Source organism: Protopterus annectens, chromosome 6.part1, assembly GCF_019279795.1.
Source record: "Protopterus annectens isolate FY-2018-M chromosome 6.part1, PAN1.0, whole genome shotgun sequence".
Taxonomy (NCBI): domain Eukaryota; kingdom Metazoa; phylum Chordata; order Ceratodontiformes; family Protopteridae; genus Protopterus; species Protopterus annectens.
In genome coordinates this window covers 169,991,863-170,007,384 of record NC_056738.1, presented here as the reverse complement: position 1 = coordinate 170,007,384, position 15,522 = coordinate 169,991,863, and the positions used below count along the sequence as shown (strand labels likewise).

The 15,522-nt window shown below is 38.9% G+C and overlaps 1 protein-coding gene across 1 annotated transcript in view; it reads right to left on the bottom strand.

The window, feature by feature from the left end:
* Nucleotides 1-15,522, bottom strand: part of CSRNP3 (cysteine and serine rich nuclear protein 3) — a 605,683-nt gene that overhangs the window by 35,427 nt on the left and 554,734 nt on the right. The window contains exon 4 of the mRNA XM_044075605.1: nt 2,126-2,422. Within this exon, the coding sequence (XP_043931540.1) occupies nt 2,126-2,422 (297 nt within the window). The remainder of the gene's footprint in view (nt 1-2,125; nt 2,423-15,522) is intronic.

Below are 15,522 nucleotides of genomic sequence, written 5' to 3'. Positions count from 1 at the left end.
GGTGGGGTGGGGGGGTTCTTTCCATGCTCAAAAAAAATGCTTATGGTTAACTATTTCATTGGTTGGTTTCCTAACCTGTTGTATTCAATGAGCTGCTTCCTTGTCAAGTTATAACTCGATGAGTCATAATGGAAGCCACTCCCCATAACAGCACGATCTACATTACTGTCATCCACAAACTAATATATAACAACTGCTGCAGTATTCTTAAGAACAAACTTTCAATAAGAAATTCATCATACATGCTGAGATCTCATGGCAACATCACACAGTCCCTTCACAGACACCATATCCATTAGTCAGTTTAAGAAAGGCTTCTCATAATGTATTCTAGCAAACTGGTATCATCTTCCCAAAGAAATAAGAAAAAATAGAATACAAAGAATTTAGACAGAAACCTAGCACATATCTCAAGACCCAAACTGGATTACTTCCAAAACTAAGGATCACACTGATGGGTAGTAACCTTCAGAATCTTACTTCTGGATCTTGTGTAATGAAAAGTATTGCTGACACTGATAAGATGCAAAAAATATGCAAATAATTACAAATTAGTAAATTTTGTGATAAGATCTTATGAAGCAGATAGTAAGGATGATATTGTGTTACTCACTTTTTTAATAATGATTTTATTTTACTGTACAAAACGTTGATGCTACACAAAGGCCTTGAAAACACATTATGATGGTGCTACTAATATGCTGCCCAGAGTGACTTTACTGCTGTCGATAGTGAAATGTTTTTATTGTACAAAGGGTAAGCTGCTTTACAAAAAAAAAACTGCTGTTGCTCTACAGTTATACGGTATGCTACTATACTCTTACTTCTAACCACGGATATTCATTGTTAATGCTTCTAATATTGTGTTGCTTTACTTTGTATATAAAATGGAATGTACTGATATTGCTAATATATTTTCCAAGTAGCCTATGTGCCTAGGTCTTGGCTGAAAATGATCTTTCAACCATACTATCTATCCAATTATCTTAGTAATAAACAAACAAAAAAAAATGCTTCTGCAACTTCTCTTGTGATTTTTGATTTTTGTCATGTTGGAAAAAACTTACATTGTTAGTGCTTAACAGAATTTGCACAATTAAAATAAACTGTGATACTCTTGTCTTGCCAGGCTGTGCATTCTCTGATTAAAGTGAGTTATTGGATGCTACCATTTTTTATGAATGAGTTTACAACATATACATATCTTTTACCTAAACTTTATTCCCCCTTCTGTGTTAGGTTAACTAACTGGTTTGATTTGTGGAGGCAGGAGTTGCTGAAGTAAGGTTCTGCAATGATTTACCTTTCCATAGGATTCTAGTAGGAGTGGACTGCTACCTTAGCTTAACAAAGGGCTAATAGCATACATGGTTGGAAAAAAGCATGTTTATGTTGAAATATGCTTACACCAGCTGTATATTATATATACTTAAATGTTTGTAGGTTAGCTGAGTTTCAATATTGTGCATCTGAACAAACAACAAGAAAAATCAATGACATTTTGAGAAAGATGATTCAAACCATCACGGCTTCTACACAAATAATCCATCTTTTGAATGTCTATTGTTATCTTTTATATATTGGTTTTCCATTATTCTGCAGTTATGAATAACTCATTTAACTGGTCATCAAAAACCTATAAAATGAGATAAATGTATTATTTTATAAAGATTAAAATATATGCAATTATCTGAGGCATCTACAGTTTGTATAATTAACAGTGGCTGGTAATGTCATCTGCCATAACACAGAAAAGCATGCACAAGTCTAAACATAAATCTTGCCAGTCATAGTATGAATTTATTCACTTTAATTTGTTTCACAAAATGACATTTTTTTAAAAATTTGGGAAATAGTTGCAGTATCGACCGACTGCTTTTTGTAATGTAAAACACAGTTTAAGACCCCCCCCCCCTCCTTGGTGAAATTCATTGTTGTACAGCAATACATGCCGTCAAACAAACTTGACTATACTCTTAAGGAAAAAGAATGTATCTGAAGATAATCTAAATTAACTGCTGTCTCCCAAAACTGAATGTCTTAACTGAGTTTCTATGCATTTTTTTAAAAATGAAAATAGCTTTTCTCGTGAGACATTTTTAAACAAAAAGGAAGCTTTGCTTACTTGACATTTAATTCCAGCCAAGCTACAGGAACATAGCTCAGGATCACAAAAAATTTGACAGTCACAGCCACAGTCTTCCCTCGACAACCGAATGGCACGTAACTCATGCTTTTCTTCCACATCGATTCTTTTCACTCCAGATGCCCGTAAAAGTGCACGTCGTTTCTTTGTTGGCAGTGGCTGTAAGAAGAAATATTCATCTACTTCAGTGTTGTCTAAATCAATGTCATCATCAGAAATGTCATCCAGGGTCAGGGTGCTGGCTTCGTCTGACTCCACTGTGCCATTTTTGGTCATCTGCAGAATACATAAGAGTTGATATATATGGGAGTTAAGTATGCTTGGGATAGAAAAATGATAAGTTAATCTAGCAAACATAGCTTTCAACCTCTTACCACAAAAAATATGGTCAAAGATAAAAATAATGGGGAGACAGAGCCCCCAAAATAGGGATACATTTTAAATATTGCTCTTATAAATTTATCAAGTTGCCAGAATAAAAGTTCATGTGTCAACATGCGTTTTCTGAATGATATGAAGTCTGAAACTCAGATTTATGTCATTATTTAATGAATTCAATCCCTGCTGATTTTCCACAAAAAAACAGAAAACCCCAAATTTTATGAGTAACAGACCAAAAATATGAGGTAAAAATGTGGACATTCTGAGAAAATCTGGACAGTTGAGAGGTATGCTAGCAAATCATTTTAAGACCTAAGATCATCAAAAATCAGTACTGGTTATGTAAAACAAATAATAATTCAAGAAAGTAAACATCTATGCAAACTGTTTAATTTAACCTATCTGCATTTGACATGTCAGTCAAGTATTTCCAGTCAAACACAAATTTAATTTTGGATTGATCCCTGAAATCATTTTTTTTTTTTATTTGTTTTGCTTTTCTTTTCCTTCCAGCTTGCTTGCTCAATCCACTCATATGACAATATACTTACAGGCATCTTTTGAAAATCCTCAGTAAACCTCACTTAGTTTCCATTATCCATTAATTTGAGGTAAAATAAGAACATCTACCCAATTTTATCCAGTACAGATACTTTATGATTTGACTATGCCATCCTTTTCTGAGTTTGTTTTTTCTCTGAATATGTATGTATTCATAAGGGATAGTCTCCTCTCATTTATTCCGACTCATAGCATCTGGACAAGCTTAGGTGCAAAGTGTTGTTTATTTACTCCATGCTAAACTGTTTTACTGTTCTTGCACTTCCTTTCTGTCTTGCTTTACTTTTTGATCTGCACTGAATTTGTACCTGAATTTTATGGTTTATTGTCATGTACACAGCTCACAGATTTTCGAGTCCTGCTATATTTGAAACCATTCTGCAAAAGGTGGAATGACAAATATTGGTATACACAACATAAACATTGAACCTCGAAACTCCCTACTCCCAGGAATAACTGTTACCATGGGTCCAGTAGGGGGCAAAGTTGGACAGTCAGTAATGTTGTTTTTTGACATTACAGCGTTCGCAGTGTGGGACATGACCAGGTGGACTCAACCACCTGTGAGTTGAGTATGTGATAGTAAAATGAATTTTATATATATATATATGTATATATATATATATATATATATATATATATATATATATATATATATATATAAATATATCTATATATATATGTTACATATCATCAAATGTCCATAATATCGAATATCTGTAATGCCAGCGGAAATGATCACAGTCATATGTACGCAAACTGCTGGTATTATTCAGCATTTGTGTGTGTGTGTGTGTGTGTGTGTGTGTGTGTGTGTGTGTGTGTGTGTGTGTGTGTGTAGGGTGAGTTCACAGTGGCAATTTGCCCTTGTCCCACTCTTGTGCAATCTCAGAGTTAGTATATATAAGTGGCAGGTGGTGTGTAGACTGCAGGTGGGTTTGCCCCATTGGAAAAAAAAAAACAAAAAAAACTTTTTTCTATATTTATTATTTATTATTTTATTTTACATTTATTAACCGGGATGGTCCGACTGGATACATGTCCTTTTTAAGCGGAGGGCCGGGGAGAAAAGCTCCAACAGAGTTACATTGATAATTAGGTACAGTAAATGAGATGAAAGAACTTAACAAAAACATAGGCTATTTATATACAAGTACAAGACTGCCATTACTATTTCTGAGATTACTACAAATGTAACATTAATAACATATTAGCAAGGACGGTAGGCAGTATAATGACATAGAGTTAGACAGGATACATATTTCTTTATCACACTATACAAAGTACTTATCATCTTAGCTAGTTGTTTATGTTTTAGTTAATGGCATAGAGCTAGTCTGGGTTTGAGCAAGGACATAGCCAGTGTGACTTGAAGTGGAGTTTTAAACTATTTTTGAATTGACTTAGAGAAGTTGCAAGCGTGATGTTATTTGGGAGAGAGTTCCATATTTTACCAGTGGTGTTGGCAAATAGCGCGTCACCACCTAGGTTGAGAGATTTAGTTGTTTGGACAAAGAGTCTGTTTGCTGAGCGAAGGCAGCTTAGATTGGAGTAGGGAGTCATTAAGTTTTTTAGTGCTGGGGTATTCTCAGGTTGTTTAAGGATTTTGAAGGCCTCTATGAGTTGGGACTGGAGAAGAAGGTGTGGGAATTCTATCCATCCAAGCTTTTTCAGGTTAGTACAGTGGTGTGTTCTGTAGGGTAGGCCTGTAACGAACCTGGCAATGTGATTATAGCAGGATGAGAGCTTGGCCAGATCAGATTTGTTAAGGTGAGTGAGGACAGGAGAGGCATATAGTAGGGTAGAGAGAAGGTGTGAACGGGCTGTGGCTGCCCTGACATTCGGGGTAAGGAAGGCTTTAATTCTATATAGGGTCCCAAGTTTCTTGTTGACTGACTTAATGGCTTGGTTGATATGTATATCAAATCTGAGTTTATTGTCAATGTTTACTCCTAATAGCTTTGTATAGGTGTCTGGGGAGATGATGGTCCCATTATTGGATTTTATAGTGAAGTTTTCAGTCGGAGATCTATTGGTTGGGTAGAAGAGAAGTAACTTGGTTTTGTTTGGATTTAAGATCAGGAGATGGTTGGCAAGCCAGTTTTCGACTTTGGTGAAGCTATGTTGGGTGGTAGTTAGTAGATTTGCAAGAGAGGCATTGGAACATATTATAGTCGAGTCATCTGCATATTGAATGCAGGTGGCTTCAGGGATGACTGTTTGGATGTCGTTTATGAAGACTGAAAAGAGGAGAGGTCCTAATATGGAACCTTGAGGAACTCCTATGGTATTTGGTAGTAGGCAGGAGAGCTTGTTTTGCCACATTACTGCTTGTTGTCTCCCAGTGAGGTAAGCTTGAAACCAGTCAAGGGCTGGAGTATCTAGATACAGGGTTTTAAAGTATATAGAAGTAACTGATGGTTTACCATATCGAAGGCTTCGATAGGTCCAGGAAGAGGCGGAGGATATTTTTTATTATTTCGGTTAAGATTAATGTTTTCAGTAAAAGAGAGGAGGGCAGTGGTTGTACTATGATGAGGTCTGAATCCATGTTGAGAGTCTGTGAGTAGTTTATTTTGGGTTAGATAGAGCATTAGTTGGTTGTGCATGCACTTTTCCATAATTTTGGCAAGTGGTGATAGTATGGCTATAGGTCTATAGTTGGATAGTTCTGTGGATGAACCTCCTTTGTGGAGTGGAATAACATAGGATATTTTCCAAATTGAGGGGATTGAGGCCTCGGTTATGGTTCTGTTAATTAGGATTGAGATAGGGTAGGCTACGACATCTGCAGCAATTTGCAGGTATTCAGCCGGCAGAAGATCGGCTGAAAGGGTGGTTGGCTTTAGTTTTTTCAAAAGGGATCTGATAAAGGATGTGGACACTGGCTGGAAGTTAAAAGAGAGTGGTGAGTCGGGTATAGTGTTTATAGAAGTGTGGGGAGGAGAAAGTTGGTTAGCTAATGACTGGATGGTTTCTGTGAAGAAAGTATTGAATGAATTGGCTATATCTTCTTGGCTCTTGTCAGATAATGTTCCTGGGGTCGGAGTAGTGGATTTGCCTGGTTGGAGAAGTTTATTTATGCCTGCCCAGTACTTTTGAGGGTTATTCTGATGTTTATGTTGCAGATTGTAGAAGTAATTTTTCTTATCTAGTATGATGGCTTTTTAGTCTCATTTCTAAGTTGTTGGAATTTGATACGATCTAGGGGTAGTTTGGTAGTGCGCCATTTATCCCACGCTTTGTCTCTAGTTGTTATTTTGGTTTTGGTATCTGTTGTTAGCCAGGGTGCTAGTTGAGTTTTAATTCTTATTGAGCATTTAGGGGCATGCGAGTCAAGTATAGTAAGGAATGAATTGTTAAATGATGACACTGCCTCATCAAGGGGAAGGAACTTTAGTTTTGTCCAGTTACATGATTTGAGTTCAAGATGAAATTTAGTTGGGTCAAAGTTTTTCTTGGATCTGATAGACCTATAAATAGGTAAGCTTGTACAATTAATTTTGTCTTTCATGATGTATGTGAGCAGGTGATCACTATTTCATGTTCAGGTTTTTGAGTCTTCAATTGTTGAAAGTAGACTCATGTATATCTATATCTCAGATAGAACACTATGCTGGGCAGACAACATCTCATCTAAGAACATTAGGAGAGCTATTGCCAATTTACACATCCAAAAATTGATCTTCCAGTGTAACAAGACCCTCCTCCCAGCAATGAAGGCTATGATCCTTTCTCTCCAAATAACCTTGCAATGAGAATAATTACACAACAGTCATGTGGGGTGGCATGTTCTTTCATGTTGCATATCATTTACTAGAATAATGTTTCTTGAACAGCATTTAAATCTTTTTCTTATATCCTTATCTCTGTACAACATGGTATCATTATTACAGTAAATTTCCAGTTTTTGTCAAGGATGTACAAGCCATGTGATCAATTACGGACATGTGATTTTCCCATATGGACAGAGGTGCAAATGGTCATTAATTGTTCTAATGAAGTCTGCCTATGAAGTGTGAAAGCCCTCAGTGAATACAAGCATTTCTGTGTGGTTTTCACTTTGTCAGTCTGGGTGGTAAACATTTTTAATTAATTACATGTTACTATTATTAACTTTCTGTTGATGTGTTGTGTACTCTTTCTTTGTTCTTTGACTCTCCAAGCTAAATATTTGGATTTCCTTTTACACTATAATCACAAACAGCTCCTTTGCATGTGCTTTCAAACAATACCTGTATTAATACCAATTGCTCAATTGTGTATCTTGTGTTTTGCTCATGTATTAATATAGAATTCAATATCTTGTCTAAATTGTATGACATATTGAATTGCATTTAATCCTGTCACTAGCCTTTTAATGTTAGCATTTTCCTTTTCACTCTATCCTACTAGTAAAACCTTATTTCTGATTTGTATATCATGCTGTCTCGCCTGACCTTATACTCACTCCATTTATCACCCATTTTCATAACTTTTGCTTTCTTCTGTCTTTTTCCTGTTGTACTCCATTCTTGGTATGGCATGATACAAAGTGTTTCTGTTGTTTATTGGAATACCAAAATGTGATCCTTAACCATCTCATTAACTGGAAAAAAACATATATCTTATTTGCTTGTGTAAAAATGTATTTTGTGAATGTAAATTGTCTCCATTGTTAATGTCAGAGTCTTCATTTGTCTATGCAATCATCCTTATGTATTTATTTTAAAATCATTTGCTTTCTTATGATATTTTCTTTTTTTTCTAAACTTGTCTATTGTTGGGGCTAAAGTTAAATTAAAATCACTGTGTATTGTTGGAATATAATCTTCTCTTTGTAATGCTGACTTCCAGGTTTCAAAAACTGTTTAAAGCATTCTGGATTTTTTTCTGATAGGAACATGAATATTCACAGTCACCCATTTCAGACCTTTCGTTTTACTTCACAAAATTGGCAGCTTCCTTCCATTTTAATAATGTTATATGTTGTTATTCCTAGGCATTTATGTAAAAGGAGATCAGTGCCCCTCTTTTCCCTTCACAGTCTTCTTGATTCACTCCAATTATTTGAAATTCTTGGATCTGCAGTCTATTGATATAGTCTAGCTTTAACATTGTTTCTAGAAACAATATTATTTCCTATACTCTTGATTTGCTAAAACATATTTTTATATGATGAAAAAAACCCTCATAATGAGTAAGAAAAAAAATAAAATTATCCATATTAGCTTTTTAATTATCTCTTCCTCTCATGCTATGCCTTTTAATTCTCATAAACCAAGATACGATTTTTTTAGAGTCCTCTTTGGCTGTTTAGCCTATGTTTGCAATCCCCCGCTCTACTGACTCAGATGGCCTTAAGCAGCATGTATAACTTGTACTGTAAGTTCAAAACCTTAAAAAATTAATTTTCTTCCTGGAGCATCTGTTACAACTACGTATTATTTTGCTGTAACTACAGAAATGTTAACTGAATACTATTACCTACCTATTAGTATAACCAGTTCATAAGCTGATACTAGATAACAAGTCACTAAGACCACTAACAGTCAAGTCAAATGGTCCTACAAAATTCAATAATGTCCACTTCTTTGTTTAGAAAGCCTATGCAGGAAAACCCAGAGAAGAATTATGACTGGTAGGTATCAGGATTAACTCTGAAAGTGACCAGAGTACTATTTTGCTTAACATGTAAGGAAGATTTTTCTACAGATATGGAATGCATGACATTAGGCATCTATCCCATCTAAGACCTTTATTTGTTTTCTGATGCAAGTTGAGATGCTTGGTAGAAGTGTTTGAGGAGCCATTTGTTCTGCAGAGGTTCAGCATGTCAAATAGGGTTGGGTTTTTCATAGTGCAAAAAGCAAGGCAAAGTTTAACGTGAAGGAGTTGGTTCATAGGTTCACAGGTGTTTACTAGGCTAATGACCACAAGGGCCTTTTAAGCCTAGCCATGCATCTCAAATCTCTGACAAGTTCTGATGCCCTTAATAAGTGTAAGCAGGGGTTTAGGAGATGAACCATTTACAGGTTACCTGTGTCCATTAGAGACATAGGTGCCAAATCAGCGATGAATTCACAGTTTCCCATTAAATTGTCGAAGTTGCACTTGAATTGGCTTAGGAGGAACTCTGCTTCACATGGTTGGGGAACCTGTTCCACAGATAGGGTAGTCTCTGGGATACATACGTATCTCTCTAGCATGACCTACTTATAACACAGGCAATGTTTAATTCTTTAGACTGAGTAATTCTGGTGCTGTTTGTTTTGTGAATATGCAGGAGGTCGATCAGAGTGGGGTCTGACAATGCTTTGTATGCCAGGCATAGATCTCCCCTCAAAAGCCTGTAGGAGACAGAATACAGGGAGAGGGCTTTGAGGCAGTATGCATAGGACATTTTACTTACTCACTGTATTATTTTAGTGAGGAACCTCTGTGATATTCCAATTGCTGGCTATACCTGGTGAGGTACATACCAAAGGGGGCATTGTACTCAATGATAGGTCTGATGAATGCAGAATATAGTGGAACAATGACTTCCTTGGACTTAGATGCCATACCTTTGTTTATAAGTTGTGCAGTATAGAATGATTTCCTCACTGCTGTACACACATGATGCTCAAAGGCTAGATTACTATCTATGTGTGTCCCTAAGTCCCTGACTACTGGGTCAAACCTAAGGGGTGTGCTGTCAATATGGTAGTTACCAGGGATGGATGACTTCCCAAAGGATACTATTATGCATTTCTTGGCATTTAGTTTTAGTACATGGTTCTGATACCAGTTGCTTGTCTGTGTCAGCCCCTCCTGGAGAACATTTGTGTCAGTGTGAGATTCAATGACAGTTCCTAATTTGCAGTCATCGACAAATTTAGTCAGCCAGAGATCACTGACATTGTCCTTGACTTCTGAGAAGTAAATGCCAAAAAGAAGCATTCCAAGGATTGATCCCAGATGGGCTCCACTTGTGACTAGCCACTTTGTAGAGGTGGACTCCCCAGTTATAACTTCCTGGGTCCTGTCTATGAGCCAGTTGGCTATCCACTGTGTGACATACGGGTTTGTACCTAAACTCTTGAGTTTGTCAACAATGCCCAAGTGGGGTATTGTGTCAAATGCCTTGGCCAGGTCAAGGTAGGCAGTGTGAACAATTTTGCCCTCATTCATTACTTTAGTGACCTTCTCAAAGAAGTCCACCAGGTTGAGTAGGCATGATATGCCCTTCACGAAACTAAACTGTGTTGGGTCCAGTGTCAGGAGGTTTACTATATCTCTATTGATCAATTCCATGATAATTCTTTCCATGGCTTTACATATAAGACTAGTGAGATTTATGGGTCTGAAGTTTCCAGGGCCTATAGATGGCCCACCTTTGTGCAGAGGGATGACTGTTGCATTTCTCCATTCATGAGGCATGAAACTTGTTTGGAGGCTACAGTTAAACAGTAATTCCAGAGGCCCTGATAGGTCATGTCTCATGCTATTTAGAAAGCATCCTGGGATATTGTCTGTGCCCATTAATGCAGTGGTCTTGGTCTTAGAGAGAGCATTAAGGACCTGTTCCCTAGTGTTAGTAGGGGGAGTTATATAGGTTCATAGGTAGGTACTAGGCTATCTGCCCGAGGGCATTTATAAGCCTAGCTAGAGTGTGTCAGCTTTCGCCGCCCCATTGACTAATCAACTGAGCCTCTGTCAAGAAGAGCCAATGAAGTGATCCCAGGGGTGTATTTTCTGTTACCCATCCACTCGTCAAGGTTTCTCTTGAAGAGTGTTAGTGAGGGGCTCTGCCTAATGTAGTTAGGAATTTTGTTCCAAAGCATGGGGAGTCTCTGTGACAGGAATCTATCCCTCCAGCATGTTCTATTTATTGTTGTGACGAGGTTTAGCTCACTAGAGTGAGTGGCTCACAGTGACTTGGATTTCTTTAGGTGGAGCATGTCCATTAATTCTGAGTTGGACATGGCTTTGTAAGTCAGGCAGAGATCACCTCTGAGTAAGCAATATGCCACTGAGTACAGCTGGAGTTTTTCCAGTCGGGCTGCTTAGGACATATGTTTGAGACCAGTAATCCTCTTGGTGAGGTACTTTTGTGGTCTTTCCAGCTGTTGGAAGTGTCGTGTGAGGTACATCCCAAATGGGGCATTGTACTCTATGATGGGTCTGATGAGTGACGAGTAGAGGGGTACTATAACCTCTTTAATTCTAGATGTGAACCCTTTAGTAATTAGATGGGCTACATAGAAGGATTTCCTAACTACTTTGGCAATATGATTGTCAAAGGAGAGATTACTATCTACCTGGGTCCACAGATCTCTTATTACCTCTTCTGTATTAAGGGGGCTGCCACCTATGTGGTAATTCGTGGGTGTTTTGTTTTTCCCAAACGGGATGACTATGCATTTTTTAGCATTTAGCTTGAGACCATGAGTTTGACACCAGGTGTCCGTCTCAGTAAGGCCCTTTTGGAGAATGTCTGTGTCAGCCGGAGAGTCAATTATGGCAATTTTCCCAGTTTGCAGTCATCGACCAACTTGGTTAGCCATAGCCATAGTCCTCCTGTGTTTGCCTGTACTTCTGAGAAGTATATGCCAAACAGTAGCGGTCCCAGGACCGAGCCTTGTGGGACACCACTTGTGACTGGTTTAGAGTCGGACCTGGAGCCCGCTATTCTTACCGTGTGAGTTCTGTCTGTAAGCCAGTTGGCAACCCATCTCGTGATGTATGGGTTTATGTTCAGGCTGGTGAGTTTTTCTATAATTCCCAAGTGCGGAATGGTGTCAAAAACCTTGGTGAGGTCAAGGTAGGCTGTGTGAACTACCTTCCCCTCATCTATGGCCTTGATGACCGTCTCAAAGAAGTCAATCAGGTTTAGTAGGCATGATCTGCCCTTAAAGCCGAACTGGGTAGGGTCAAGTGTTTTGGAGGTTCCCAATGTCTTTGTTAATGAGTTCCATGATGATGCACTCCATAGCCTTGCAGACCAGGCTAGTCAGGCTTATGGGGTGATAGTTACCAGGGTCAGTTGGGCCCCTCCTTTGTGGACCGGAATAACCGTTGCTGTGTGACATTCTATGGGCACGTAGCCTGTGGAGAGGCTGAGGTTGAACAGTGTGTTTAGGTGGGGGGTTAGTTCATTCTGTAGTTCATGCAAGATGCAGCCTGGGACACCATCTGGCCCCATTGATGCTGTGCTTTTGGCTTTTGAAAAGGCTGTTTTCACTTGTGCATCTGATTTCCAGGACACTACACTTTTCCGGTATTGTTGTGGGCCCTATTGGGGGTGAGAGGGGGCTGAAGTTTCCAGTGAATCTATCTGCCAGGATGTTGGCAATATCAGTGGGTTCAGTATATGTTGTGCTATTTTGCACTAGCTCAGAGCATATCTGTGAGTTGCCACTTAGATTCTTGATAGCGCTAAAGAAGGCTTTGTGGTTATCTTTTGAATCCTTGGCCATTTTTCTTTCGAAGTTAGCCTTGGAGGATTTTATGAGGGACCTTAGTTTCTTACTGATACTGATCAGGGATGTCTTTCCTTCTTGGGATATGTTTTTTTTCTGAACTAGTTTCCTCCTTCTATTGTATAGCCTGTTTATGGCAAGGGTCCACCAGACTGGTTTCCTTCTCTTAGGGGAGTGAGTCTTGGTTTTGCTAGGGATGGCATGATCCATACATTCTTGTAGGTGCTCATAGAGTGCATTTGTAAAGATTTCTGCATCTTGGGCAGTGTTATCCTTTAGCATGGGGGCTGTGAAACTTACCACCTCTGTTTTAAGTAAGGTGAAGTTTGCTTTAGTAAAGTTTTTTTACTGTGGTTTCCATAGTTGGGGGTGGTGGTGGGATATGGACATCCAGAGTGATTAGTTTATGGTCTGATCTAACCAGTGATGGGTTGACCTCTGGTGTGGAACACCTATCACCCATGTTGGTGAGGACCAGGTCCAATATGTTTTCACCTCTGGTAGGGGAGTTTACCAGCTGATCCAGGGCATTTGAGTTGATAAATTCCAGGAAGCGCTGGACCTGGGAGTTTGTACTTGAGTAGTTTTCCCAGTTAACGGTAGGGTAATTGAAATCGCCCAATATCAGGGTGTTCGGTAGGACCTTCGTGTTTTCCAGTGTCTCCAGAAAGGCGGAGTGGTGGTCCTGGGTCATGAAGGGTGATCTGTAGTAGGCCACAATTTGCATTGCAGATTTGACTGATGTTAGTTGCACATGGATGATCTATTAGGTATCATGCTGCGCCACAAACCTGGAGGTGTAGGTATCCTTGATGAATATGGATACACCCCCTCCTTTTGTGTTTCGGTCCATGTTCTGTGGCCGAAATGTGTGGTATGAGTAGTAGCCCGGTAGTGCTGGGGTGCTCTGTGGAGCCTTGAACCAGGTTTCAGTTACTGCACAGATGTCGATGTTCTCCATATTGAGGCGTGCTTCGAGCACATGCATTTTGAGATTTAAACTCCTGGCGTTGAGTAGCATAACCCTCATTTTTTTATTTGTGCTGTTTACAGAGGTGGGTTTGACTTTTGAGCCTTGCCTAAAAAAGGCACTATGGGGGCAGCAAGAGCCTTGGCCAGTATTCGAAAGCCTAGGGGTGACAGGTGCAAGCCGTCTCTTGCGAAGCAACAAGACCTGTCAAGCATGTCGTCCCAGACTGACAGACACTGGATCCCCTTTGAATGACACCAGAAGCTTAGCCAGTTGTTGAAATTGATAATTTTTTATTTATACTGCGGTATCATTCTTGGTGAGGGCAGGATGCTACTCAGGGTCATATTTGATAATATTTCCTGAGAGAAGGTTGAGGGGGAGAGAAGGGAAAAGTTGAAGCTGAATTTATCAGCCAGGAGGTTTGCTATGTCTTCTGGCTCAGTATAAGTGGCTCCATTTACAATGAGCTCTGCACACAATTGTGTATTGCCTTTGAGGCTCCGGACATAGCTAAAGAATGCTTTGTGATTGCCTTGGCCTGGGAGGCCAAACTTACTTCAGTTTTGGCTTTGGTAGATGTTATTTATCCTCTGAGTTGTTTGTTTAGTTTGATGAGAGTGCTTTTATCATGCTAGGTGCTGCACATCCTAATTTTTGCCATGATTTTCTTCCTCCTGTTATACAGCCTATTGATTTTGTGATTACACCAGGGTGGCTTGTTTTTGAGTTAGCTCTGTACTTCTTCCTGGTGGGTACAGCTGTCTCTATGCAGCTATTAACATGCTTGTACATTGTTTCTGTGAACAGTTCTGCATAGGCAGCAGTGTTCCCAGGCTTTATGGGGGCTTGAAAATTTTCCAGGTTTTCACTTAATAGCAGGAGGTTAGCCTTAGAGTAGTTCCTGAATATTATAGGTTTAGCTAGGGGTCCAGGTTTTATTTTTACTTCAAAGGAGACCATTTTGTGGTCTGACCTTACCAGGGAAGGCATTACATTAGGGGGTGTGCAGAACTCTCCCATATTAGTGAGGACCAGATCCAGTAAGGTTGCACCCCTGGTTGGTGTATTGAATATCTGGTCCAGGGAGTTTGTGTTTGCAAAAGTTGGAATAAGAGTACAAATATAAGGCTGTTAATCTGTATGGGTAACAATGGGGCTTGAGAACATTCTTTTTATTTAAGATTCTTTGAGGCTTCTCAAGGTAACAATATGCTTAGAAAGGTAGATACTAAAAGAAACATTATAGCCAATAATGGGCTCTATAAGAGATGATATAGGAAATCTAATTATCCTTTAGCTCCAGAGGAAGTGTCTTTGGAAATTAGTTGGACCAAATATAAGGATTTCTGAATTACTGTGGTGGGAAGGTTGCCAAATTTTATAGGTGCTCAAGTCCTGACAGTAGTTTCAGGTTAAAAACCCTGTGCAATTTATATAGTAGGAGGTGGGAAAACGTTGTTTATGAAATGGAATTACACTACATTTCTTAGCATTCATCTAACACAGTTGTTAGTACACCAAAAGTTGGTGTAGTCAAACCTTTGCTGAACTGTGTGTTGAAAGGTGAGGTGGCAACTTTTCCTAGTTTGCAGTCATCAGCAAACTTAGATAACCACAAATCTAGGCTATTAGATAAACAGACGCCAAAAAGAAGGGCACAATACTGAGACCTTCAGACAGTGCTGGTAACAGTTTACATTCGACAAACGTTCCTGCAGATTTCACTTTATGGGTTCTGACAGCAAGCGACTGACTCTGCTGCAGACGATGTAGAGATTAACATTATGTTTAGTCAGCTTATCAATAATACCTGCATGGGGGGTGGGGGGTTAGTTAAGACACTTGTAAGGTCAAGACATGCAGTGTTCTAAAAAAGCGTCCATTGTACACAACTTTGGTGACTTTTCAGATAAATTTACAAAGGTAAGGAAACAGGCTCTAAACTTAAAAAAGCCAAATTGAGATGGGTTAAGGGCCATGAGGTTACCTAAGTTTGTATTAATTATCTCAAAAATGAT